General features: G+C 31.6%; 1 protein-coding gene across 1 annotated transcript in view; it reads right to left on the reverse strand.

The window, feature by feature from the left end:
- Positions 1-9: 9 nt before the first annotated feature.
- The window catches only part of LOC106468118 (rho family-interacting cell polarization regulator 1-like), a 105,723-nt gene continuing 78,091 nt past the window's right edge, over positions 10-27,641 (reverse strand). The window contains exons 16-22 of the mRNA XM_022396425.1: positions 23,226-23,387; positions 15,632-15,778; positions 14,840-14,989; positions 9,583-9,629; positions 3,974-4,057; positions 3,273-3,366; positions 10-737 (exon numbers count right to left, since the gene is read on the reverse strand). Of these exons, the coding sequence (XP_022252133.1) occupies positions 664-737; positions 3,273-3,366; positions 3,974-4,057; positions 9,583-9,629; positions 14,840-14,989; positions 15,632-15,778; positions 23,226-23,387 (758 nt within the window). The 3' untranslated portion in view covers positions 10-663. The remainder of the gene's footprint in view (positions 738-3,272; positions 3,367-3,973; positions 4,058-9,582; positions 9,630-14,839; positions 14,990-15,631; positions 15,779-23,225; positions 23,388-27,641) is intronic.

The following is a 27,641-nucleotide window of genomic DNA, read 5'->3' on the forward strand; positions in this document are numbered from 1 at the left end:
TATATATATATATATATATATATATATACACAACAAATACATGGAAATTTCTAGATCATATTTAAATAGTTTAAAGATCTCTGAAAACTTCTAATGATCTTATTTGCATAAATGGTACATATTTCTGTCATATTTGTTCAGATCATTACAAATAATAAGAATACTTAATGTGATCATCATGAATTTCTATTTGACATAAACCTCATACTTGGCTATTATTTATACAATATTAAATCTTTATTCTAAGGATGTTTTTTGCATAATGAAAGAGAACTCTTTGGTTTTTGGGACAAATCCAACTTTTTAGCTGCATCCCAATTTATTAATTAGTTGTAATGTATGAAACAGCTGACTGTCAGAGGTATTACTTATTGTCATGAAGGTATATCACATTATTTCTTTGGCTTCAACACAACACAAGCTTAAAAGGGTGTCTTTGGCATAATCATCATGCAAGCAAGTTGAGGCTCCAATGGTTACACTCATTCTACGTGTAGGCTAGTCTTACTTCAGCTTGTATACATACATTTAAAATGTGCATTTGTTTGCTTTTTTCAGAAAGCATAAAGAAATGTCTTGACAGCCACTCAATAAGGTCAGATATTTGTCAGACTTAAGAGAGAAAAACATTTTACTGAATATTCATAGCACCAAAAATAACTATCACTTTACATTAAGTCCTTGAAATCCTTCTGTGAAAAGCTGACATTGTTCATAAGCTCTTTTTCCATCTTCTCCTGAAAGGTAAATATTATAATATGATTCCATGCTAGGTTAGATAATGATTTATCAAACCCTATAAAAGCAGTATAAATATGTATGAAAATGAAGACATCTTTCTTTCTAGGAATAGTATATTCACAAATGCAAATTATGTATTTTAGAGTCAGTTAACAGAATAATAATTTTATTTCATTTTAATGATATATTTCCAATCCTTGCTGCATAAATATGTATGTAGGATCCATTATCAAGTCATATAAAAAAACATACCCACTAATAGAATTTGGAAATGCATCTAATATTACTCAACATTAACCAACATAACCTATTCTTGCTGTAACGAATTTATTATAATGTATTTATTTTTAAAATGAACATTGTTTGGATTGAATTTGTATTTAGAAATATGTGTAACTTGTAGTATCAGATATGTGTTTCGTATAACAAATTTGTGTTTAGCTCACCATGTTAGTTATGTATGGCGAAATTCCCGCCAATTCTCCAAGATTGTAGAACATTTGTGAACAAGAATCAACAATATTATCCATTTCGGTATCTGGTGTTATCAGAAGGTTCTAGAAGATGTGTCTAGCCTATAAAATAGCAGGGCATTGCGCCAAAAAACAACAGAGAAGAGATAGGCCTACTATGAAACTGTTATTACTGTGTAAGCTATAAACTGTGATTTCATTAACCCTTATCAACTGGAAAATATATGACATTTGACCAGGAACAGTTATAAATTTTAAACGTCAGTGAATTCCCATCAAACTTTAATATCTCTCCAAGAATATTACTAATTTCTCATCGGACATTAGTGATTTTGTGAAAATATTATCTTACGTCAACGGTCCAACAATTCAGTGCCTGACAAAGCTAGCTAGCTTCCTGCCAAATTATATATGTACAACTCGCTGGATATCAAGGAGACTCTGAACTAGGAAGATGGTTTTAAGCTATTTGTAAGTTAGTGAAATTTCTGTCTATAAAACTTTGTTTGTAACGATTAATTATAATAGTTGCTAATGTAAATTATAGTGTTGTATATATATATATTAAAATGTATTTGTTTCAAAACAAAAATGGTGTGAATCAAGCTTGTTGGCAAATGGCGTAAATTAAGTTAAATACCGGCATATTTCTAAACACTAAATCCAGGGTACAATTCAACAATTAAACGTTAAATTATTTATTGTGGCCTTGGATTATTTCAAATTCTCAATACGTAACATTGCTATTAAATACGAAACTTCAGTACTGTTAATAGTTAATAATGTAGCAGAGGATGAGTAACAGTTAAAGATTTGTGGCAGTAAAAACAAATATCAATCTAACTTTGCACCAAACAAATTCAGTTTTCCACTTCTCCTTAAGTTTTTTTTTTCTTTAAACAAATCAACCATTAGGCCACACATTTAAAACAAGATTATTGATTCCACAGAGTGCATGAAATTATCTATTGATACAAGATAAAAGGATCACTGGATAATAGCAATTTATCAAGCAATAAAAATAAAATTCATTAAGCCATGTACTGAATTCCAGATAATAATGCTTCATCAAGCAAAATGTATAAAATTAGCTATCTATTAGGCAATATATTTAACATGAATAAATATTTATCAATCACTGTGTAGAAAATTAATATGATCAGGTGAGACACTCAACACTATTTTTCTAATAATATGCATTATTTTTGTGATTAAAAATTTATACCGGTTATACTTCCAGTACAGAACAGAGATGTTTGACTTTCAAAAGTCCACTCAAATATTCATAATTTTCCAAAGGAACTAAAATTCAGACTAGAAGCAATCTTGAGCCAATTTGACCTGCACCATGATGGACAAATAGTTAATAACCATGGCATAAATGTTTCTTTGAATTTTTCAGTATAAAGCTAAAATGTAGTTAAGAAGATTGATTATGAATTTAATTAATAATAAGCATGTCACAAAATAATATTTCACATGATGAATTGGTCTGGAAGTTAATTCAACATAGAAAAAAAATGTTCTCCAGTTTTCACAGTAAATCCTAAGAATAAAATTTTCATAATCTAGTGTGACAGACAACTGTTTTGTTGGATTACATTTAACATGGGTATTTATATATATGAACTACGAAATATCACTTTAAAAGTATTTTTCATTCCTTCTATTGCTCCAGGATTCAATACATGAAGAAACTAAATAAATCACTAAAATAATAAAAATTAACAGCTCATATGTTTCTGACAATAAAATTCTTCATTATAATTAGCATGCATCAAAGGCAACTCTTTACAATGAATGCTAAAGCAGCACTTTCCCCTTCATTCACTAATAACCTTGAAATTGGAATTTTTGTTTTGAAGATAATGATTCTGATGTTTTAGGAGTACAATTCTGATGCAACTAAAAACAGTAATTCCATATTGCTAATAGGAATTTTCAAATATTTAAAATTTCTATTTCATGAAATCAGAATTTTCTTATTAAATAGTTTTCAATGCTACATGGTTATTTTTATTGCTCTCATGAACAAGCTACTGCTGCAGGAAAACTTACCAAATGTAAAGAGAGTCTTTTTTGCTTGTTGTTGTACTAACAAATTTTCATCCATGTGAGACAGGTATACTAGCAACTCAATATGTTCAGTAGCCTGAAAATACGTAAAAAATACTTGGATTAGAACAGTCAGTCATTGTTTTTTTTTCTTCTGAAGACACTTAATTACAAATGCAATATTTATCCCATGTGCAAAATGTCTACCTCATCAGTGAACATCTAAAGCTAAGGAAAAAAATAATTAAGTTATGAAATTATCTTGCTTAAAAGAGATTACTAAATTTAAACATTGTGAATAAGATAAATTTTGTTTAGACTGTTTTGTAGTTCTTGTGCTTTTAATATTTTTTTCACTATTACACAAAGGAGAAGAATATTATTACATGACTAATGTTTTATGTAAGTATATGAATCTATAAATATAGATTAGATTTAGAACAACTCCAGTAAAAGTCTGCTCTCCTTAAAAAATATCCAACAATAATCTAACATGCTACATAAGAAACCCAACTCAAGCACTTTTGGAAGGAAGGTATTCCTCTTGAGGTGGAAACTAGGGATCAATTTACCCTTGAAGAAGGATGGTTTTTCCTTGCAAAAATGTTCAGGTTATAAATTTTATTTTGTAATTCAGGTAATTTTTAATATTGATTTCTTAGTACCACAAGCAAACTACATATAAGCAACAATAAGTAACTTACCTTCAGAGCTCCCAGTGCACAACAAGAACCTTGACGTATCTGTGGATCATCACTTTCTAATCCCTCCAGGAATACAGACATGATCTACATAAAACATCACAATAAAACAACAAAGTAGCAAAAAATTGCATTCATTTTTGAGAAGTTCAGGATTTTGTACTAATTGCAAAACTCTAGCAGATTATATAATAATTTTAACCATTTATAGGTTTCTCTGAGATCTTCAAAAACCTGTAAACTTTAGTAATCTTCTCAATTTCTAATGTGTTGACTCAAAAATGAGGGTTTTTTATGGAATAAGATGAATTTCTTTCTTATACATTGAATATGAATAAATTGCAGCTAATGACAGGGGCATAACTGGGGATTGGTGGAGATGGTGGTCAAACAACTACCCCAATATTCTAAAAGGTCCACAATTTCCTGATTTTACAAGTAAACACTTGCATAACATAAATCACTTACATTCTTTGTATAGAAGAAAAGGCTCATATTTTTTTTGGAAGGAACCTCCCCCACTTTGTAGTGTTAGCTACACTCCTAAATAAGTAACCAAGTTATTAGGTCATTACATGCATCACCATATGTTATGTTTACAAATAAATGGTGTGCAACAACATTACAAAATGGCAACCAAGAGGGACACTGATTTTAAATAATATGCAACAACAACTGTAATTGAGAAGTTTGACACTTGTCAAACCTGACCTTGCTCTTTGTGATTTTGACAAGTGTCCTGACCTTGCTCTTTGTGATTTTAATCTTTTATGGGTTTTTTCAAAGATAGTTTGCAACCCTTCCATTATTTAAACAGGTGTACACAATTTGATTTTTAACACCTTACTTTCACTTTACAGAAGTAGTATGATGAAGAGTAAGAAACAATAAAAAAAATGCAACATAATGTCTGTTCACACCCTCAACATCACTGGAATACGTTTTTGGTTGTAATCTGATATGACTGGCCTACAGGAAATAAAATATTGTTTCTTTCTGAATACCCTCTGGACTTGTATGTAAATTTATTACTTAACAATAGAACAAGACCATTAGTGGTATTTTCTAATCGATTAATTGATGGGCCAATTAAACCTATGTGCATGGGTGGGGGTCAAAGTGTGCATTCCTTGACTTTGCACACAGTGCCATTCAACATGGTATTATACATTTGATGTCTAAGTTATCAATATTTCATTTTAACGTACATTACTGATTTTGCAACAGTTTATGATACAAAAGAGAAAATACCAGTGTCATGATATAAAAGATTGTTTGGTTTAAATATCAGTGATTAATTTATAATTGTGAGTGAATATTTTATTATTTTCAAGTTTTGTTATTATAAGAGTCAAAAGCAGACAATTGTAGAAAGTTTTGTTAATAACTAATTGGTGTCGAGAATATACAAAGTGGCCAGACGACTATGTAATAACGACATAAATAGGGTGAGACGAGCAGGAAGACAGATAGTTTTAGACAGATAAAATCAAAGAGAATATAGTTGGTGTGAAGTTAAGTAATGTAAAAGTGATAGGCTGACATAGGCCTAACATTTAATATGTTAGAGTGAAACTAACAATGTAAAAAAGATAAGAAGGATAGTTTTATTCTGTCAAAGTGTGATTCTAAAGTAATTGAATCAGCCTGGGTACACTTTGACAAAAGGAACAGAGGATTTTCCGACGAAAGAAGACCAAACGAATTACAGTAACTTGTACCCCAACTGTAAGTGAATCACACACAGAATACTAGTATGATAGTAATATAGAGAAGATAGTTTGACCTCTCAACTGAAATTCTAAAGTAATTGAATAGGCCTAAGTGGACTTTTGACAAGAAGAAGAGAACTATATAAATAGTGTTTATGATATGTCTGTAATCTCTATAGTGTGAAGACTTTGTTGTACATACATTTAACTTGTTCTGAATATATATGCATTATTTGTAAAAAAGTAAAATGTGTGCTGTTTATTCATTGTTGAATTTATCGCTAACAAGTCACAGACACCTACTGTAGAATAATCCTAAGCTCAACAACAACAACATAGTATATACATTTATATTATTAAGAAATATAAGTAAAAGTTATTAATTTCGAACAAAAAGAACTTATATAAATAATATTATTTTTTTAAAATCTGACAACCAGATATATTATATAGGGATACTGAAAATAACTTTAGATACATATTTAAAAGACTTTTAGAGGATATACAAATGCAACTTGCAAACTATGCAATGGACATCACCTTGTACATTGACATGTCAGTTTGAGTTGGGCAGATTTTGGAATTTCACAGACATATCTTTAGTACAAAAACTTCAGTAAAACATCTAATTTCTTGAGTACAAATTGAATAAAAGTTTGCCACATTTTGTGAAGATACACTTCATAAAAATTGGAATAATAGTCAACATTACTTCTTCAATGCACATATACTTAATTTATTAGTATAGTGTTCCTCAAACCATTGCATGCATTCCCTCATAGAAGCTAAAAAAAAGAAACAAAAAATCAGTAGTCTGAGAGTTGGCAGTGGGTACTACAAATCAGTTGTCTTCCCTCTAGTCAGTAGTTCAAAATTATAATTTTGCCATTACAAAAACAGGGTGAGAATGAGACCCTTGGTGTGTTGGTTCAAAAGTGAATAAACTTGAAGTAAAAATAAAAAAACTTAAATTATAAAATTGGGCTTCAATTCCCACAGTGGGCAGAGCCAATTATGTAGCTTTGTGAAGCATTTGAGGCATTTTATTAAAATTACAGATGTTTCTAGGAGAGAAAATTATGGTTTCTGTATACGTGACAGATACATGTCAGTTGAAGAAAGGATATGCACATATTAATGAGTGTATAATGAAAGGTTTGTGAATATGTTTGTCCAAATAAGGAAATGTATATGTTACAGTAAATATACAAGTTGACTAAGATGCATTTACAAATTGCTACATTAAAAGTACAAACCAGTGGTTTGTCTTACCTACATAAACAGATGCAAATGTAGCAGAGGGAAAGGCTACAGAAAAGTTTATGTTAACTTGTTATGTTTATGCAAATAGGCAGGCATTTAACAGGTTGTGACCATATCCAGTTTTGGTTTTGGTTCAGTGAATTGACAAAATTAAGCCAATTAAACGAAGGACCTACTTGTGAACTGGACATGCCATGCTACTTGATAAATTGTAATAATACATGGAAATACATATAAAACATCAAGTTTTGTGGTACAAAATCAGTTCTCTTTGGTAGTTATAGAGGTCAGTTGAACCTGCATCTATAGGAGGAAGAAGATACACCAGAAGAATGGCAGTCCTACAGTTGATCCAAAACCTCCAGCATACATATGCTTTGTAAGTATTCAATGCTATTCTCTCTAGTCTAACAATGTATAATGGATAATGTGTGAAAATAATAAGGTGATAAAAGAGAACTCAGTTGTAGATCTAGTAAGATTTATTGAAGAAGTTATAACCTTGTTGAAAGATATTTTAGAAGTTCTAACCAGGATGACTACACTAAATTAAATTGAACTATGTCTGAGTGCATTTTGCATAATAGCTTACTGGATAATTTGTTCAATATAGTGTTTGAGCTAATGAATCTTATAGAAGGTTTAATTAATGAACAGTTACATGAGCAGAATGAAGAATTTGATGTAGAATTTTTTCGAAATTATTTTGGAGTTAATGATGTGGAAGATTATTGGAACATTTGTGAATAAAGTCTTGTATGTTATTTGTATTAGCAGTCTCAAGGTCAGTTTCTTTGTTCCAAACGTAAATTTCCTCAAGTTAGTGGCTTGTGTGCTCATTTGGCTACACAAACAACTGTCTTCCTGGATTTTTAAATAAATTCATTTATAATTTGTGGAAAGCTGATTTCAAATGATGCCCTTCCCAGGCTCACCTGTTATATTTGTATTCAACAAAAAATAAACATAATGGCAATATTTTGATTACTTGGAGAGTTGGAATAATTGAAAACAGTAATAATCAAACACTAATTTCAATCAGTTGATTATTTTCATAACATTATTCAATTTAATTGTAATTTTGATTAATCAGTTAGCTTACATGACACTAATTAACATAATTGCTGCTAATAGGTTATTGATTAATAAATTAAATTAGTCAGTCCTACTTAACAAATATATAAAAATGCATAACTAGAAATTAATATCTTAAGTAACTAGTTGAAACAATTACAACACTGCTTAGAAAAATAAAAAAATCATCCAACACAAACTTTCATAGCAGTATCAAAGTTACTGCTTATTATATCTTATAAAAAAAGGAAGTCTTTCATAAATACTTTCATCCATCCTCATCTTCACAATATTCTTGAGTTTCAACACTTCTTAAAATGAATAACCTATTCTTATTCATATAATTGATACTTGAAACTGTTGGTACTTGGTGAAACTCCATAATTATAAAATTGAGGAGAAACAAGACAATTGTATCGCAGTCTTGACATGTTAATTGGTAAACAACACTGTTGCTGTACTTTTCAATTCTGTCTTTGCTGTTGTACAACATATTTCCTAGGTTGTTTTTTACAGTGGAAGACACCGATTATCACACAAACTTACTGTGTTCCATAGTTTGTTACACAGACTTATTACTGTACCCTTGTCATATGAAGATTATGAAACTGAATTAAAAACTATAACAAATTGCTGTTAACAATGGTTATAGAACAAAGTTAGTTAACACACTGTTGTTTAAAAAATTGAAAGCCAAAAATTCAAAATCAATATACCCACATAGTGTACGAAATGACAACAAAAAGAAATGGTTTAAGATGAGCTACATTAGAAAACCTTCTCACCAAATATATAACACACTTAACAAAGAAATCTAAGACCAGCCTTCTACTGTAAAAACAACCTGTGAAAAATGTTGTGCAACAACAAAGAATTGAAAAGTACAGCAACAGTGGTGTTTACCAATTAACATGTCAAGACTGCGATAGTGTATATATATATATGTCAAACAGGATGTTCCATAGAAATGAGAATCAAAGAACACTCTAGAAGCTGGAAATTAAGGGAAATGGATTCAACCTTTGCATCCCACCTTATTGAAACTAAACACCAATTTAATCTGGAAAAAACTGCAAAACTTTACATATTTATGAAAAAGGTAAAAAAACTATACAGTCTGGAAATTTTAGAAATAAATAGATGTCTGAAAACAAATCCAGAAAAAGTTCTAAACGACCAAACCAGCTTAAGCTCCTCCACATTTCTTACCCCACCTGTCTCAAGGTGAATGTTAAGGTCACTTCCAGTTCTTTGTTTAAACATATATAAACCCTGCTATAAAACATTTCAATCTGTACCTAATGATGCCTTTACTGGTGAAACCATGGTCATAATAAATGATGTATTTGAGAAATGTACAGTTTCTTGTTTTTTCTCAACTCTGTATTCTTGTTGACATTTTGTTTATGTATTTAATAAGTTAACTTTTAAAAATAATGTTCCATATGTTTTAAAATGTTTAATATTCAAAATAAGATCAATTAAAACAGTCTATTACATTGTAAACCATTAAACTGAATGAATCTTTCTATTATGTTGAAAAAAAAGAAGAAGAAAACTTACAAATTTTCGTGTTGAGGAACTCTTAGCTGTATCTTTTAAATACGATTCTAAAAATACATATACATATATTCAGATTATAGCACATGAAATATCATACATTTCCTTCAGATATTAATGAAAATGAATACTTAATATCAAATAACAGACAATAGCTGACCCTTAAATGAAATTCATTTGTAGTAGAAATGATACATCTATAAAGCATCAAACAGAAAAAAAAATTTACATAGTTTATTGCAATACTACCAGAGATTCATCAAAAAATAAAAAAAAACAATAACCGAGCCTTTGAACTACTCATTCTTTTACTCCTGAAGGATGAAAGTCTACCTTTCAAAATTGTTGTGGTTATTAGGTTTCTTCTTTTGTAATTTATCTACAATTAGATCTTATGACTTCTTTGTTTTAGGATTAAAGTTTTACCATAACTTACTAATCTGCTCTAATATATTATCAAATATAATTAAAACAAAGTTAGAGCAGCTAACTCACACTTAATTTTAATAGAATGTACACAATATTTGAAGATAGGTGTAATAATCTCTCTAATGCATCTAGTTTTGATTTTAACTAACACGTTATTTAAATACAATTTTAGCCAACCTGAGTTTAAGTACAGATATTATATACAATTAATAACACGTCAAGCTCTGATCTTAATGATCATAAGGAAAGGAATGCTTCTGCTAACAGAAAAAGATTAGCTGTGTCACTACAGTGTCAGTGAAAATAATAAGAAGCTTGTTATTTTGTTACTGCATTTAGAAACTTTGTTCATCTGAACATGTGTATATTGAGATGCTACAATTTACATTAATAATATATGGTGATTTTTCTTTAATGACTAGCTTTGTAGATGCTTATCTTCTCTAAAGTCTAGAAGTGTATCCAATAGGCCTGCTAGTATCTAATATGTATAAGTAGTCATTTCCTTAAAGTAATAGTATGAAGTATCTGAAATACTTCGGGATTGTTCAGTAAATATAGTACCACATCCTGACCTGGTTACTATTCCATTTTGTACACTTCATGTATGTCATTAATAGTTACATTAGATAAAAAGTCATCAAAGAAATTTGTTCAAGCAGCACAATTTGATAGACTCCTTGCTCTTTTAGGAGAGAAAATGTTTCTAATTTCTCAAAAATACTATGTCATTTTGAAACTCATAAATGATTCTTGGAATGCTTAGTGAGAAAGATTTTGCCTCCCCAGTTCAATAGGTTGTATCAACACATACACCCTTCTTGTCTAGAAGCTCTAATTTTTCACAGTGTCTTGAGTTCAGCAAAATGTTGTAAAGAGTTACGCTTAACAAGCAGATTGATATTTTAGATACTGAGTATAGCTCATCTAGTCTTGCTCCAAAAACTAAACACTTTCTGTTCAAGTGAGCCTAATTTACATTTTGGACAAAATTACAAGTTGTACTTAAGCATATAGTGGCTAAGGTTAGAGTTAGATGTGTAAATTGATGATTTGGAAATATCAGCTCCTCATTCCTCTGTTCAGGTTCTATATATATATATATATCTTAATATTTTGTGACTAAAAAGTCATTCTACACTGATCAAGGGTCAAGAACTTCTGTTACTTTTAATTTGCTGAATAAAACCCGTGAATTATGAAAATTAAGATTAAATAATTCAGAACCTAGTAGAAATTATATTTTACACCCAGTTTGGCTAACAAGGTGTAAAATGTATCACCTTATTAGTACATTTCAGCAAACTGAATGTGCCATCATTTAGTGATTATGTGAACACATAACAGAACTTTAAAGTTAACATTTTCTTACACTGAACTTGAATTTCCAATAGGTACTTACCCTTCTCACACACAGCTATCTTGATCTTATTTCTGCCCTCTAAGCAATGCTAAAACATTTTTGCATTCAGCAAACCAGTCTATATACCCTATCAATTTCACACCATTTTTGAACATGTAGAAAGTACAATAGTACAATACAAGTACTACAATAGTATTGCGCCACCTATGTTGGCACAGCTAGCTCCCTCTGCTATTTCAGCTCAATCCTCACTTTTGAGAATTGGCAGGCTCTAAAAGAAGAACACTGGCATTGGGGAGGAAGTGTGAGAGAAGAGGTACGTATTTATCGGAAATACATTTTCAATGTAATAAAATGTTGACTTCCGATATGGTCTTACTTCATCTCATACAAAGCTAGAATCCCACACTGCAAAGGTTATGGGGCTGGTTTAAGAAACCAAGAAGAAAGTGACAATCCAGAATGAATGGGTGTGCTACGAGATTAAAAGGAAGCACACTGTGGGGTACTGGAACAGGGATGCTTTTCATGCTTGAAGTAGGAAATGAATCTGATACAAGCAGAAAAAAGGATATGCACATTTGCAATTTGTATGAGAGATGCAATCCATAGTAAAATATAAACTGAATGAACTATGTACATACACAACCTCAATCAGACAGACAAGGTTCCATAACTTGTCCTCAGCATTAGGAGGATGAGGATCAAAAAAGATAAAAACAAATATATTGTAACATAAACATAGTGACTAGGGCATGTGGACTGTGTTACATCAACCATAGGTAAACAGTGTCATACATCAAGCAACTGAAATTATGAAGATGAAGTTAGCTCGTGGCCAAAACTAGAAAAACTCCCAAAACCACTGTAGAAGCAAGAAGTACAACATACTGAACCTGGCATTATGGGGCCGTGGCATTGCCTTAACTCAACTGTAAGAACAGGGTAATATCTCTAACCAGAATTACGAGCAGAAATCATAAGTCACTCAACCATAAATTCAGGGAAGAGACATCCTGCATCTGGAGTTATGAGGATGAAAGGAACAGTGTACGTACATCCTGTTGCCAGTATTATGAGGCAAACAAAGTTCTCCAAATTCAACAATAGAAGTAGGGAAAGAACCTCCTGCAACCAGAATTAATGAGAAGAAGAGCCTCTACTGCACACAACTATATGAATAGGGCAGTATCATCCTGAACCCAGTATTGCAAGGAGGATCCTGTGTATGCTGGACCTGCTCCAACTGAAATTAGAGGACGGAAACCAGCTTTGCCCTCTTCTCAATGAGTGTATAAGCATGAGTATGTATGGTAAATTATATTTCTAAACTCTCAGGAGGAAACCTCCATGGTCCACCACCCTAGCAATTAGGAACTGAGAAGTGGTAAGGAATCCCATGGTCCACTGGAAAAAAAAAGAAGGGGGAGGGGAAGAAATGCGGTGGGGAGTCTGGAGGAACGTCATATCTCAGAAAGTGCAATGAGTGTTCACAATTCTGTATTTTGAAAGGCAAACTGACCCCAATTTATTCAATCAAAGGGTCAGAAGAGATAAGTAGAAATCCCCTTCTGATTTACTCATAAGTCCACAAGTGATAGTCTACCACTGAGTGAATGAAACTTACTGATATCTAGAAATATATATATATACATACATACACCACTGGGAAAGCCACTGGTGGTCTTGCAGAACATCCCATATCTACAGTGAGCATTACAGTGTAATCAGTAAATAGTAAAGTTTTGAAGCAAAGCATGCCTGACCAAGTAACACTTGCCACAGAGTGGGATCCCATTATCACTGGTAAAAACTAGGGTTGCTGAAAATAAAAGCATAAATTAAAGGAAGTGATAAAACTTACCTCAATAAAAGGCCAATGCACATGTGTAGAATCACTACAGGACGTATCTGCCTGAGAAAGATACAGCCAGATCATGCAGATAATAAGCGACAAAGTTATTGAGAGCAGTCCACATTCCAGCCTGAGCAATCTCCTCCAAAGGATGGTGAAGACAAGCAGCATAAGACATGGTGATGTGATGAAGCTGAAGAGAAGAAACATTTTGGAGATAGCGAATTTCCTTGGATAAGTCTGAATATGCCAACCTAACGAGTTGATGAACCCAACCAGTTACCATGATAGGGGATAGATCATGGGACACAGAAGGGTTTCAGGAAATAAAAATCAGTGAAGCCCAAAAAAGAGGTAGAATGTGCCACATAACACAATAAGGAGCAATCCAGACAATGAAGCCAATCAGGACTGGAATGGGAGATGGAAGGTAAGTAAATGGGTGTGAAAACCAATATATCTTCATGGGCTGCATAGGTTTTAGAGAGGAAGGACTGGTCAGGATATAGGATGACATAAGAGGAATGGTAGAGGATGCAAGTAATGTAAACAGCATAAATACCTGATTGACGATGTTCGCAATTAAGAAGGAAAAGGCAATGGGTCTTGAGGGAAAGATGGTACATGAAACACTTAGACAAAGGTACTAAGGGAAGATGAGAAAGGGCATAAGGGACCACACTGAGATCCTAATTAGGCAAATCAAAAGAACATGGAGGATGCACGACTCAAAAGGAGGAAAATTACTGGGGGAAGAAAAAATCTTACAAAACTTGGAGAAATGGAAAGTGTTCAACAAAGCCAAGGTGAAATCTCCTGAAGAGATGTAGAGTGACAGACCAAAAAAGAGAGTCCAAATTGTCTTCTCCTTGATTGTATTCTTCATCAGCAACACTGTCAGGACAAACATGATTAAGGCTTGTACCTCTCCTGCTGATAAAATAGAACCCAATTCCTTGGAAGCCGTATCAGTAGTGTTGTTGATTGTAACAGGAACTACCATTGTCAATACATTGAATCATGACTTCATACGAAATTCTCATATAATTCAATAACAAGAAACAAATGCAAATATATATGTATAAATATATATATATGAATGCCAACAGTCAAAGAAAACTGTTGAAAAAATAACTGAAATGGCAAATAAGCACAATCATAAAAAGTAGTCACATGCAAAAAAACACACATCTAATCAAAGCTGTGCCAATTGAGAAAGCAAGGATTTAGTGGGTATAGCAGAGGGAGCTAGCTGTGCCAAAATAAGTGGTACAGTACTATTGCACATGTTCAAAAATGGTGCAAAATTGATAGTGAGTACAAAATTTTTTTAACAATGTTTAGAGGGCAGAAAGAAGATTGAGATAGCTTTGTGTGAAGGAGGTACAATCGTATCGGAACAACTGGCATCATTCTTGTTGGTTTTGGTAAAAAAGTACTGAGTAGTACAACTAATATTATTCTTATCATCTTCTATTAAGTAATAACATAATCTAAATTCTTGTGTTTATGAGAATTATGACTATCAAGTACCAGAACCTACAAATGACATTATATTTATGAGTGCAAGATGATTTTTGTAACTAGAACTATCAACCTCACAAAAAACTTACCAGCAAGTTTTGGTAATCCAGAATCGATCAGTGTTAGCAACCATCCTATAGCAAGTAAAGTACCAGAAGCTGGTATACATTTTTTGCAGGTTGAAAGAAGTTTTTTTATTGCAGTTTCATCTCCAGAGTGAAGTATTTCTATCTGAGTAACTTGATTAAAAGCATCATTAGACACATACTATCATGCAAACCATGTGCCAACATCCTACATCCTTTTTAATCTATTTCAATTTCCAACATCTGAAGTCTAATAAAATGGTCTCAAGCACTTATGCTTAAGAATCAAATTTACAATAAAAGAATATAAATTGTCTAGTGTTATTCAGATACAATCATAATGGTTATATTTTGTAATTTAATCTCAGGCTTAAAAATAACTTAGTCACTATAATTTCTGTTTTCTTACAACTTAAAATTCTCATAGCTGAAATCATTATATATATATATATATATATATATATCACTAATAAAAACAAAAACTTGAGAATTTGATCTCTTAGTATTCAAAATAGTATAATAGTTAAAATAGTTAAACCAACATCTATCAAATTGCATTTAGGAGTTCTGTGTTAAATATTTTTTAAAAGAGTATTTTACTTACTGTGAAATTTCAGTTTACCTTATAATAGTACTGTTTTTAATGACAAATAATTATGGCTAGAATGACTAAAGTTAAATTTATGTTTTAAGACTGCATACAGTGCACTTGCAAGACAGTATTATGTAGTAAAACTATACTGTCACAAGATAACTATGAAAAACATTTTGTAGAAGTTTCAATAGTGTCCTTACCTTCATCTGTAAGTCTGTTGAAAAGATTTATCAGAGAACAATTCTGGTTCTCATAATACTGTTGAAGCTGAAGTATTGTCACTGTATTGTCTGGTTCGCATCTGGTCACATCTAGCACTTTGCAGATGAAATGCCTTGCAACTGTAACTGTGAGAGAAAATAAAGAAACAAGTTCTTTAGAACTTAGAAAAACAGATTAAATCAAGTTTCCCAACAGCTTACACATTATCAAATATAAGTGTCTATGTAGATGTATACATAGTCTTTACACTTTTGTTTGGCTTCATTTAATGAACACATATTGTGCCTTTGTGAGATATTTAGAACAGAAATAGAAATATCTTCCACTATACATAATACAGAATGCAATTAGAGCAAACTGTACAATTAATTTTTTCTACTGTCACTGATATTTAAAAAAGACAGAAGATGGTTAACTCTATCACATACGATATTTATAAAATATATGTATTCTCTTTTGGAATAATACAGTACACCACTGATTTTCCCACAACTGATGGTCTGGCACTTCCTTTACTCCAAACAAAATTATGAGAGCGCACTTGAAATTCCTGCAACTACCAGATTACTTCACTGGGCAGCCATAGATGGCATTGTGTGTGTGGTGCACGCTCTTTTGGGATGGGCTACTTACATTTTAAGTAGGTATGAAATGTTCTTATAAATATGGAACTAATGTATCAAACTGCTTGAATTTTTTCATGAATGTCTCCAAGAATATGTAGTTTAACAAGATACAAATATTTAGTTTAAATTTTTTTCTTCAATTCTTCACAGAATGCTGATAATAGTGTATGAAAATTCAAAATATATTACATACTTGAAAATAACAATAATAATAACAGTAAAATTCTGAAATTAACCACTTTGGAAGCGGTACTATTGCAACATTCTTTGTGAGTACAGTAATTAATAAACCTTTTTCATTTATACTGTACTAATAAACCTGTATCATTTATACCTGTACTAATGTATTTCATTAATCATTTAATTTACATTTAATATATGTTTTATTTAAGTTTCTTGCAGTCCATGGTGCTTTAGAGACATGGGAGGGGTATAATTAATAGGTCAGAGGTGTATTGTGGAATTATTATTACATGACCTCTGTTGGTCCGGCAAAACAGATAATCCAGAAAGGCTCTGGAACCAAGGGTGCCAGAAAATCAGTGGTGTACCTGTATAAAGTTTTATAAGCATAGATGGTTGGACATCTATACAGGTATCATAATGTGGAAACTGGTCCAAATCCCAACCATGATACTAGGTTTACAATATATATATATATTTTTTATCCTCATACTCTTCCAAAGAAATAGATATAGATTATCTTTGTTCTTTAGAAGGACGAGTGTTGGCAGAGAGTAAATTATAAATCAAATTCCTATGAGTAAGAAGAATCTATAACTTGCAAATGAAACTTCACAATTTTTGGAAGTTTCTTTTTCTACCTTTCCCTCTTGTATCTCACTGAATATTTTATGTTACGCATGTTTACAAGCTAGTGGTAACAGAAATCTGGGTTAATAAATCTTACATATTAAATACTTTAGGATATATATACTTATAATACAGGCCAGTTCCCAGGGGTGTGAACCCCCCCCCCCCTTCTTGGATTGCACTCTTCAAGTACTTTTCAACAACCATCTCTTTCAACAACTGATGATCCACTTTCAATAATCCCAACTACTGAAGAGCTTTTTAATGACACTGGACTTATTTTGAAAAGTACACTTATAGGATTAGAATGTTGCAAAGCTGTACAAAACCTGTCTTCAACTCAGTAGGACAACTTGGCAGCAAATGAATTTAAGCCATCTCCAACATATTATTTTTCCCATGCATAGTTTCTACCAATTGCTTTCTTATAATAGTTTAAACAAATATGAATTACTTGTGTACAGTCCTCATCTAGATGGCCTTTTCTGCATACATTATGCACTCTTTGCAAAAGGCAGAGAAAAGCTTGGTGTATTTGTCAATGCCCCATTCACAAAGTGGTATAAGCTTTGAGAAAAAGTTAGGAACATGCTTCTAATACGTATCACTTTTTGGTCATGCAAGACTGCTGTATTCCAGTTAAGACACGAAAACCCACAAAGTACACTTTCACACCATTTTGATAGTGAACGTGCAAATAGTTGCACAGAAAATACACTAATTGTCAAAATGATTACACAAGCAGTACTTTTTTGTACAAAGCAGGGTATAGCTTTATGGGGAGATGATGAGTGCCTCATAGATGATAAAAATCCCAGGAAATTTTTGGCCATACTGAAGCTCCTAGCTGAGTCAGATAGTATTTTGTAAAAACTCTTATCTTCATCGTTGCAACAAAATGCCAAATACACATCTGTCAGAATACAAAATGAACTAATCTCTGTCATTGTGCAAGTAACCATGCACAATGGGGGACTATATGCCAGTTTGTATTCAATATGTAACTGAAGATTTGAATGTTCATGAAGACCTTTTCGGTTTTGTAAGTCTACAAAGAATAACTGGAGCTGATATAGGGAACAAGGTCATAGAACTGTTAAAACATCTGAAAATACCACTGGTTGAGATGAGCGGGCAGTGTTATGATGGGGCACAAAACATAAGTAGCAGTAGAGTTGCTGTCCAAGCAGTGGTTAGAAATCATGCACCAAAAGCAGTCTACACCACATGTAGCAGTCATGAGCTCAACCTTGTCATTGTTCATTTATGTCAGCTACCATGCATCTGGAACACTTTAGATAAAATGAAAGCAGTGAATGTTTTTTTCAATTATAGTCCAAAGAGTGAAGGTTTGCTGAAAACTATCATTCAGCAGAAGGTTTCATATGCAGAGAAGAGAAAACCACTAATTGACTTGTGTGTCACAAGATGGGCAGCATGACATGATGCCTACAAGCAGTTCTACCAGGAATACTTTTATTTGATTATAGCTCTAGAAGGTTGAGGACCTAGACCTAAACTCATATGACCAGCGGGACACTAAAAGAGAAGTAAATGGACTCCTGCAAAGCATATCATTATTTGATTTCATTTTAACATTCTTGGTTACCTATATGAGCCTTTCTGGATTAGATGGTTTGAGCCATCAACTGCAAGAAACAACTTGAGATGTTTACAATGCTTACACAAAAGTAAGTTCAAAGTGACTTCTAAAAATATAAAACATCTCTTGTTTAGGCTCTGTCTGTCCACTGCTTAGCATAATATGCCATCACCATCACTTGATTTGTTGCTGTGCTTGTCCAGGATTTTGAAATAATAATTAATTAAATCTTGTACATCAGAGGTGCTTCAATTGGCAAGTCTAATTATAGATATACAGTAGGCCCTCTTATAAGTGGCCACGTTTCAGTGCATTACATATATACTTATTTTTACTTTGTATAAGTGGACACTTGTTCCTCAGCAAGGGTTTCTACTTATAAGAGGGATCACTGTATATATAATACTAATAATAAAATATATATATATATTATTTTGTATTTGAAATATTTGTATTTGTAAATATGATTACACAAATATATTCATGACCATTATGTTTAAAATTGAAATATATCCTTTAGATGTCTACAGTTAAGAAACAATACCAGAGTTTACAGCAGCAGATAGATGTAAGGTTTGGAGCTTGATTGACTCATGCCTAACGAATTGCAACTCGGGTATTAAAAACAAAAAAACAACTTAAGGTATCTTATGTAGCTTCCCTGTCTTAATAGTGTGTGCTTTAACGACTTTTAAAATTAATAAGGTATAGTATAAATATGTATTAGTTATTTGTTGATTTTACTTCCAGCTTTGCAATATTATGTTTGACAATATAAAAGAAGGTAATATTAACCTACTAAGACTAATATAAATAAATACTGGTTTATAATGCATATCTGAGCACTAAATTTAAAATATCACAAAATATATTTGACAGATTGGTGAAAATACCACTATTCCCAGAATTGCAAAGAAACAGCAACACCATAGTAACATCAGTGCTGAATCTGACTGTTTGTGTGAGAGCCCAAAGTGTGATCACAAGGTCCTGAAATACTACTTTGTGAACTTTGCTATTCCTTTCGTGGACCACATTTTAAGTGAGCTTGAAGAGCAGTTTTCAGGTATAAGACTACTTTCTTTCTTTTCAGATATAATATTAATTGCTTTCAATTCAATATTTAAATTGTAAACAATAGACATTAGAATGACCTCAAGTTAGCAGTATTAATTTACATATTCTCAAACTAAAAGTGAAATATTTTTGCACAAATCAACTTGTAAGATGATATAGGTCTACTACATATGTGCTTGTTTAAGAAGTTACAGAAACAACAGCCTATAACAAAATTATTGATGAACTTTAATTTTAAATGTATGTAGGATATGTGTATCAAATAAAATGGAGTTTAAATTTTATGAAGATGTTTTTCACAATTTTCATTATTTTGTTTAATTTATTTTTAGTTTGATGCAGGATGGAATTAAGCAATGAACACATTGGTATTTTTATGTGTAAATACAGTGTAATCGACAGATGGTGGTACTAATTATTGTCTTGCTGATTTCTCTTCCTTCAGTAGCTTCTACTCCAGTAGATATTCCCTTGTTCCATACCATTAGCACTTCCTGCACATTCAGCTTTTCTTTGTCCAGTCTTTTATATATGACATCTATGTTGTTTTGGTTTTTTATTTAATTTTTTAGTAGCAGTAGTAGTGCTGGTGGTGGTAGTAGAGTAGTAACTATTTAAGTAGTATTAGTAGCAGTAGCAGTTTATTCACCATAAATACAGATGCCATACATATATATTGTTACGTATCTGCTTGTTCGATAATTTCCCCTAAAAATTCTTTCCGAGAAATTTCAGTGATACAAGTCCTTTCTTAATTAAAACTAGTTTATTTTTTCTCGGTACAAACTTTGTAATACACTTAATTTCCACAGTCACTTTAAACTTAACTACTTTTATAAACACACACTATAATTCACAGCGATTCACACACTTTATTTATGGTGCCTACTGCTCGCTTGACTCGATTATCTCTCTTCAATCTATCTCCGGCTTATATACTAAAAAAGAGGGCGTCTAGCAAATGCTGGGACATTTATGAGGTTGCTCGCTAAGTCACGATCCTTCTAGAAACTCCAGTGCGCATGCTCCCAGCATCGCGCGAATTCCGCTGTCATAACAATATGTATATCTTATTATTTTACATTAATTTGGATAATAGAGGCAGGGATTTTCTTGGAGTATCTAATAAATATAAATAAATACAGGTATTCATAGCTTTAATCAAATACAATTTCTGACAAGTAGTAAGAGGAACAGCTTCAATGACATTTAATGTTTTTTCAGTAAATTAAGTCAATTCTAGATTAAAAAATTTTAAATTTCAAAGGGCACCAAGGTTACTTCATTATAAATTGATTTTGTTTTATATTATAAGATAGAAAATAGTGAAAATAAAGAATGAAAGGGTCTGGAAATCAATTTGTTAAAACTGTCTTTGTTGTAGTCCAGTTACTGTAAATCATACAGCTACATGTATTTAACACTTGTTGAGAAACATTTTCTTTTGTTCAATTTATAGCATTAGCTGTCTCATGCACTAAGTTGTTGGGCCTGGTGCCAGCTGTGTTTCGATCATTAAATGCAAGGTCACTATAAGAAACTGTAGATACGTATGTCAAAGACCTGACACAGCCTGAGCTTTTCACTGAAGAGTAAGCAAGATGGAAGGGCAATTTCAAAAACATGCCACTGGAAGACCTTCCTGACACTTTTATCAAAAGTATTAAAAGCTGTGATAAAATGTTTTTCCCCCAGATTTTCATACTGTTGAAAATTGGTTGTATCTTGCCTATCACATCTTGTGGGTGCAAAAGAGGGGCTAGCACCCTTAGGAGATTAAATACATACAGTAGGGCTAGCATGACATGTCAAAGGCTTCCAAACATTGGCTTAATCCATGTACATTATAGTCAATCTGTGAACCCAGATGAAATTATAACTCAATATGCCAATTTACATCCACCCAGGATTGAGTTGGACAATCTACTTTCATGAAATGAACTTGTCAAGGTTACAGAAGATAAAATATATGAAAGTTTACATTTTTTAGCACTTTTTTTTGCCTGTTTTTACATGGATGTCATTGAAACTTTTGTTAGATATTCTTGTTAATGAAATACTAACAATTATGTAACAGTCAGGTCACAGAAAAATAAAATTTTACATTTTTGGCCATTTTTTTCACATAGCTTGGATCTCAATTTTTTAAATTTTCTGTGGGAGGATGCCCCCAGACCCCCCTAGGGTGGTAGCCTCACTTTGCAATTTTTGATAACATGTCAATTAAGTTCAGTTTACCAGATCATTACACAAAACTAACTATACAGTACATCAATATGAATATCATCATTACTTGAAATTAATAATTCTTTTCATACTGTTTTAAGGAAGCTTATAAGAAAAATATACTTAACTGTTATTAAAAAATGGTCACAGTCCCTGGAACTGACCTCATAACCATTTTGTGCTTGTTATAGTTTTGATGCTATAATTTTTAAATTTGTAAACATATATTCACAAAATTTGGCAGATTATCAGTAAATTTTTGAAATAACCAAAAAATCATAAATTACTATACTGATTCCATACAATTCTACTATAATTTATCAAGCTTAGTAATTATGCTGTATTTTAGTAAAAAAAAAAAATGAAATTTCGAGCAGACTAAAGACTCACCTTACCAGCATGAAGATTTGTATCAAAAGAACAAGGTGATATCCTAGTTCTTGAAAATGGCTGAGAAAGCCACTAGGCAGGCATTATGAGCTTTTGACTGGTTATTAACATGTCATAGAGAGAAGTAGTGTATATAAAAGAGTATTTCCAAAAATGGAAAGAGGTAAGCGGGGCCACTGTTTTTGATTCAGTACATGAACAATATCTCAGCAAATAGAAAAAATAGGAGGTTCTTATTTTATATTCTAGCTGGTTAATATCAGTAATTTGAGTTCCTTATACATATGAAACTATACACTTTGTATTTTAACATAACAAATTTCTAATTTGAACCAATGCTGCATTCAACATACAACATGACACATAAAAATAAAAATCAATGTTTAGGTGTGTTTTTTTAATATTTACTTTTAAATTAAGAAATTAAACAATGTATAATATTAAGATTTGAATTATAATCTACAGTTTAATACCAAAATTATTGACATAAATTCATAAAATAGTAGTTCAATAAAATTCTGAATGCGAGTCAACAAATGCAATGACATGGCCTGTGGCCCGTGACCCCTATGGAAAGGGTTAATAAAATATAATCACAACTGTTATAAAAAGAACAATCTAACATAAGCAAAAATCATTAGAGTAAATGCCTTGTTTTAAGAATGTTGCCATTTTTCTTTCATTATTGAAGTTTATATTAAAACAAAGTTAAAATATTCTAGTGTATTGTTTATTTCATGAAAATCTATATGAAATTCTGTGTGGTTTAATAACATAACAAAAATTCCACTGATTTGTCAACACTTTACAAACCTACTTATTAAATGAAAAAAATACCTTTGGTGCAGGTTTGACGAGTTTTTTTCTGAAATATGTCATTTAAGAAACTGGTCAAAAGAGGTAAAACCTGCTCGACACTCGAACATAACATTTCTTGTCTTGCACAACAATGATCCCAAAAATTCTGTAGCTCCGGGTAGTTACTCAGTAGGATTTTTCCTGAAATATTCAAATAAATATAAATGAAAGAGTGCTCATAAGACTGCAAAGCTAGTAATGTTATATGTATCAATGTAAAGCACCAAAACAATATAACGAGTTAATGGCAAGATATGTTTAAGACACACACAAAAGGACCTCCCTCACATAACAGTATCACTGTAAATTACAACACTAAAAATAGAAGTGTAGTTTTTATTCTATCAGTAATTGCAAATAACCTCATTAAATTTTTACTAGCAATTAGCTTCCTATATATGTAAACATTCTAGTATACTCAAAGGCTATTGGAGTTAGCCATAAATAATTGTGAGTGATAGAGGGAAGGCAGCTAGTCAATACCAATCACAATCAATTATTGGGCTACTGTTACCAGACCAAATAATGGAATTTAATAATCATTCTTATTTTGCACCTCAAGTGACGGTAATTGGACACAAACCTTGGAACCTTAGCTCCACGGCCAACACTAGCCAATAGGCCACATTTAACATTACTGGGAGTCTAGGTGATAAGCCACTAATCTTTCTATTGAAGGCTGTAACTCAGGAGAATAAAATTTACTAACAGTAGGAATGTATCCACATGAAAATCAGCCAATTACTGATTAATTGACTGCCAACAACTGGCCAAGTAATAAGTACTTGCTAGTTATTTTTAAATGAATTCCCCTTAGAATTTAACCCTGGGTTTGTAGAGTCTTTGAGAATTGTGAGAAATGAATAGGCAATATACCATGTGTGATATCTGAACATTTATAACCTAATCAGGTCAGCAAAATGTTAAATAACTTGTATGTATAGTCCATTAACTGCATCAAAACCTATCAACTAAGCATTTCTAACATTGTTATACAGCATGAAAAGTTAGGTAATAATGTCAGTAATGCAAGCTTCCTGATTAGTGATTCACTTCACTGTAAGTAAACTCTCAATTTCTGTAAATTAATAAAAATGTAAAAAACAATTACAGGCTGAGGTTATGGATTTCATAACATTAAATTCAATCTTTATATAACTTTTGTGTTACTTTTTAATTCTCTAATCTAAATTAACTTATTTATTTAGTATTAATGTTTTAATTGTTATTTCCAGTAAATTTATGTTAATATTACTGAGATTTCATTCCTGAAGTATTACTTTACTAACCATTCAATTGTCAGATTTTACTAAATTCTTCAAAGTTTAATAATGTAAGAAAAATAATTAAAATCTAGTGGAATTATGTTTTACTTTACCACAGTTTGTCAATAAATATCTTTACTTTATGTTAAACTATCTTATTAACAAATTAAATTCAAATTATTTTAATCAAAAAATTTGATTTAAACAAAACTTTCTGCTGGTGATTAATTTCATTAAGAAATTTCAAGACACATGAATTTTTCCTGTTGTTTTTGTATTTTTTAAGTTCATTAGCATAGAGGGCATTATACTATGAACTGGCTCTCTGTGTCAAGCATCTTGATGAGTTAAAGATTGTCTGTAGTCAAATGCACGTACAAATAATGATTTATATCCCAATTAATGGACATTAATTCTGCTGTACATGTAATATCTAGAGAAAGAAAATAACACAAGAAGTGTTAATATAAAGAATCAATACATTCTTGCAGTACCTAGAAAATGTTTATAGAAGTATATCACTGTTTTAGAGGGAATGTAAGTATATAGTATAAACCCATTCTTACAAATACAACATAAAGTTTGTTATATTTTTTTTTATCTACAAATTTAAATTTATACATTTTAGTAGTCATGAAAATAAAATTCATATCTGGAATTTTATTATGCTCAACATAGATAGCAACTGGTTGTTACATGATTGGAGAACAGCAATACCAAATTTTTCCCTTTTTTCTCCTAACAACAAAACTGCATATATTTTGTTGTACTGCAGAAACAATGTTTTCAGAAAAAATATGCCAACTCAGGTTCTTCATTTTTAATTTTCTGTTATGCATTTTATTTAAATCTCTAGAGTATACTTCTTACCTCTACTGGCAGGAGTTAACCATTGACCCCTACCTCTTTTGTACATAATAATTTTGCAACACAAAATGGCTTCATCAAATGCTACCTATAATACTCAAGGTGCACTACTCTATTAATTGTCTTTGAGTTGCAACTCAAGACATGACAACTCACCCATATTTTAATACATAAGCTCTTTACACCTTTTGGCATAACAGGTGGGTAATATGAAAAAAATTCAGAAATAGTACTTATAAAAAAAAAAAAAAAGGAACAAAAAATGCTGTCTGTTTATCAATATCACATAGAATGAGTTTCTCTTAATGGAAATAATGGTACTGGAGCAATATGCTTTTCTTGACTTAGGCAGATCCATGGGCATCAGAAATTTTTTCAGGGAGGGGCAAAGTTTTCTGTAGTGTGAAATTGTGAATTGAATAAAAACTTCATATACATATGTTGAATGAAGAAAAAAAGAATTATGTTTCTCATTTTACTGTTCCTGTTCACAGCCATTCTCTAGTTCTGAGATATAATAGTTGTATAAAAGAACTGCTACACTTAATTTGAGACATAAAAAGTATATTATGATTTTTGAACAAACTAACATGTAAATGTGAAACCTGTATATCTGACCTTAATCTATATGCCACAAGTGAGTGTGTTAACAATTATATAGATGCACATGTGTACATCTACTGAAATTTTGTAGGAATAACCAGAGTTGAACTTGCTATGTATACATAAAACACTGTTAAAGCAGGTGAGCTGAATGACCATTGATCAGACTGTGACTTGAGATGGAGATCTCCGAGAGTTTCTGTGCACTTGGTGTGTTCAAACCCAAGTTTTGTAGCATTAGGAGAGATATGTTTGCAATTTGTTTTTAGATTTCTAAGTTTTTTAGATAGAAATGTTTCTCTTGACTGAGGAAATTATTCTAACAGTAATAGTTTATTAACTAGCTGGCTAGACTTAGCATAAACTTAACTTATGCAAATCTGCTTTAAGTGATATTCAAGTAGAGCACAATTTTGCACCAGTTCAGAGCCAGACAAAATATTCAATTGTTGAGGAACTACCTACAATTTATTCAGCATAACTGTTTTTGTTGTGTTTGATAATAAAAACAATTTGTCCTGTGTGAACAAAGTGGTGTTTCTCTTCTCGGTAGCCAAATCTGAAAGTCTCTTTATTTCATTAGGAAGTCTTTTCAACCCTCTAATTATATTACCATATTTTACTGTATATCACTCATGTAAGTGCATCCTCCCTTGAGAGTAAAATTGCATCTTTAAATTTAAAAAATATAGATAATAAACTTATTGCTATTTTCCTTTATATTTTTTTATTTTTTTTCCATCAAATTGTAAAAATTAGCAAATTTTGGTTTTAGATTAGTTTGTGAATTTCCTGAATTTTACATGAGCATAATACAGCACTCATAGTCTCTAGGATGAAAGATAAATTGTTTTGAACCAAAGTGTTAATTTGAGACTTGTAACTTCAAGGCAAGTGTGGTTTTATTGGTTATTAGCTAATCAGTTTTTCATCCTTGATCATTGCTTTTTGATGTAATTGCCTGTATCTCAGCTTTGAGATGTCATATATTACTAAAGTAAACATGTAGAGAAAGCTCTTTTCCATTCTTTTCAACTGTTTATCCCAACTTGACTTTCAGTTGAGTGGGTACTTGTACAGAGATTGGAACAAAGTAATAAAAGTTTAGAGTGGTGATATGTTGCTAGAAGAAAATATGTTTGTAAATATCTTCTGTTACAATTGTAATCCTATTTTTTTAAAGCTTGTTTTATCATTTTATACTTCATTTAAATGCTGATGCTGCAGTATGATAAGAAATGTTTTTGTGAACCAAGATGAGGTAGGCTTAGTGAGATAATTTTAGGCTGTGTTAACACCAGTCCATTCTGGCCTAATTACTGTTTGAATTGGCAAAGACAATCGCCAAAAAGAAATGTAATATAAATAATATAAAAAAAAAAAAAATATATATATATATTTTGTTAAACAAGACCGATGTCTGTAGGTTTACTTTCTTCTTAGAATTCTTCTCAAGAAGTCGATAAGCCGTCTTAACGTTGTTAGAACAACGGGTAAAAGTTGTAGCTAGTGATGAGTTTGCCGACACGTTTCGAATGCGTTCTGCATCCATTATCAAGGCTGAATGTTGTGTGAATTGTGATTACTGTTGGTGGATATTTATAGGTATGGGTAAGCAGGTGGTGGTATCTAGCTCGTGCCAAAAATAGGTGCCAAAAAG

The sequence above is a fragment of the Limulus polyphemus genome, unplaced genomic scaffold (assembly GCF_000517525.1).
Source record: "Limulus polyphemus unplaced genomic scaffold, Limulus_polyphemus-2.1.2 Scaffold2879, whole genome shotgun sequence".
NCBI classification, from domain to species: Eukaryota; Metazoa; Arthropoda; class Merostomata; order Xiphosura; family Limulidae; genus Limulus; species Limulus polyphemus.